This window comes from Eimeria tenella, genomic scaffold, assembly GCF_000499545.2.
Source record: "Eimeria tenella Houghton genomic scaffold, Eth_scaff3881, whole genome shotgun sequence".
Classification (NCBI taxonomy): Eukaryota; Apicomplexa; class Conoidasida; order Eucoccidiorida; family Eimeriidae; genus Eimeria; species Eimeria tenella.
Window position 1 is genome coordinate 1 of NW_013544799.1, and position 2,248 is coordinate 2,248.

General features: G+C 59.2%; 1 protein-coding gene across 1 annotated transcript; it reads left to right on the forward strand.

The window, feature by feature from the left end:
• Window positions 1-194: 194 nt before the first annotated feature.
• Window positions 195-2,166, forward strand: ETH_00033555 (uncharacterized protein; the record flags this gene model as incomplete). Its single annotated transcript, XM_013379741.1, has 7 exons — window positions 195-280; window positions 490-577; window positions 659-744; window positions 930-1,009; window positions 1,199-1,353; window positions 1,496-1,966; window positions 2,137-2,166. Coding segments are annotated over 7 exons (996 nt in total), but the record flags the coding sequence as incomplete, so codon positions are not given.
• Window positions 2,167-2,248: the final 82 nt, after the last annotated feature.

The window sequence follows — 2,248 nt, forward strand, 5'->3', positions numbered from 1 at the left end:
TTGTCAGCTTCTGCTGCTGCTGCTGCTGCTGCTGCTGCTGTTGCTGCTGCTGCTGCTGCTATCGCCCTGTCAGGCTCTTAATGCATCTGCTGGTGCTACTGCTGCTGCTGCTGCTGTCTTATTTGGCTCTTGCTGCATCTGCTGCTGCTGCTGCCTTGGCATTTTTGTTGTTGTTGCTGCTGCTGCTGCTGCAGCACGACATTTTTGATTCATTTCAAGAGGCGGCCCTCGCGGCCTTGGATTTGGCTGAAGACGCAAAAGACAAGAGACTGACTTACAAGTAAGCAGCAGCAGCAAGCAGCAGCAGCAGCAGCAGCAGCAGCAGCAGCAGGTGGAGTAGCAGCAGCCGCAGCAGCAAGAACTTGGGTTGTAGCAAGAGCAGCAGCACCGCTGCGTATCCATGGCAATGGGCACTGCCTGGGGATCTGCTGCTGAGGGCTTAGGGTTTGGGGTTTAGGGTTTAGGGTTTAGGGTTTAGGGTTTGCGCAGGCCGCCGATTGTGCTGGAAGGGCTGGCAGCAGCAGCAACACTTTTGGGCGCGTGGATTGCGCTGGAGCCTTCTGAGCACGGCTCTAAGGTGAGGGCTAAACCCTAAACCCTAAACCCTAAGCGCTGCAAATCCTAAACCCTAAACCCTAGCTGCTGCACTCTGCTGCAGATGCTGCGGCTGCTGCCGAGCATTTGCTCCGCGCTGAAGCCCCAAGATGCAGCACCTTTGCTGCCAGCCCTCCTCGCCTTCTCCCCGTAAACCCTAAACCCTAAACCCTAAACCCTAAGGTCTAAACCCTGGAGAAGTTTTGGGGCGGACTCAAAGTCCGTGCTCTAGCGCACGGCCGGCACAGGAGTTCTTCGCAGCCCTCAGGAACTCCCGAAACCCCAAACCCTAAACCCTAAACCCTAAACCCTCGTTTGTGCCGGCGGGTCTGCAGCGACGACTGGGCAGACCGCGATGGAGCGCTGGATTTGCTGCTGTCTCTTTTCCTCAACACTCCAGGGGCCATTGAAGGCGGTAGGGTTTACGGTTTAGGGTTTAGGGTTTAGGGTTAAGGGTTTAGGGTTTGGGGCCTAGGGCCCTGGTGGGTTTGCGGACTCGGGTTTGCAGCGTTTTCGGTGAAATTCTAGGGTTTGTGGTTCAGGGTTTAGGGTTTAGGGTCTAGGGTTTAGGGTTTAGGGTTTAGGGTTTGGGGTTTCTGTGCAGCTTCCGCCGGGGATTTGGGGTGCCTCTGCAGCTCGCTGCTTGCTGCTGCTTTTCTGTCTCCCCTTGTTGAAGATCCTTACAAGCGCGTGCTGCTGCTGCAGCAGCACAAGCAGCAGCTGCAGCTGCTGCAGCAGCAGCTCGCCGCTGCTGCTGGCGTGAGCTGCCCTTCCACGTTGCTTGTCCCGCCGCTGCTGCTGCTGCTGCTTTTGCTGTTGCTGCTGCTACTGCTGCTGCTGCTACTCCTGCTGCCACTGGCCGTGAGAAAGTTGCTGCAGCGACTGCGTCTGTGCGCTGCAGCCAACGCCAGCAACGAGCAGCAGCAGCAGCAGCAGCAGCAGCATACCAGCAGTCCCTCAGCTGCCGCCTTGTCCCTTCCCTTTGCCTGCTGATGTGGGGCCCCTAGCAGCAACACCAGCAGCAGAGTTGTGTGTGAGAGTTGGAGTGTCTGTACACCAGGCTTTGTCACTGCTTCTGAGCAGCAGCAGCAGCAGCAGCGCAGCAGCAGCAGCAGCAGTCGCTGGCGCTTCGGGATTCTCGCCCCAGATCCTGGCCCAGGTGGCAGCGCTGCAGCAGCAGCTGCTGCAGGAGCCCAAGCCCTTCCTCTCTGTTTTCGGCAGCAGCAGCAGCAGCAGCAGCAAGACAGAAGTGCGGCGCTGCTTCTTGTGGGCAGCAGACGCCAGCAGCTGCTGCGCTGCCCTTGTGGGCCTTCGCTGCAACGCAGCAGAGCTGCAGCAGATCGTGCCGCTGCAGCAGCAAGAACCGATTTGGGTAATTTGCTGCTGCTGCTGTTGCTGTTGCTGCTGCTGCTGCTGTCGCCGAGGGGAACTGCGCTGCATCAGCTGCAGCAGCAGCAGCACACTTCTGCTGCAGCAGCTGCAGCAGGAGCGTCCCGCTCCCTCCTCAACACGCTAGGGTTTAGGGTTTAGGGTTTCTTCTAGGGTTTGCTGCTGCGCTGCAGCACTCTCTAGCACGTCAAATCGTTCTCCTGCGGCCCGACTCTCCTGATGACTTCTTGGGGGGCCCCCCGGGGGCCCCCCGGGGGCCCCCTGG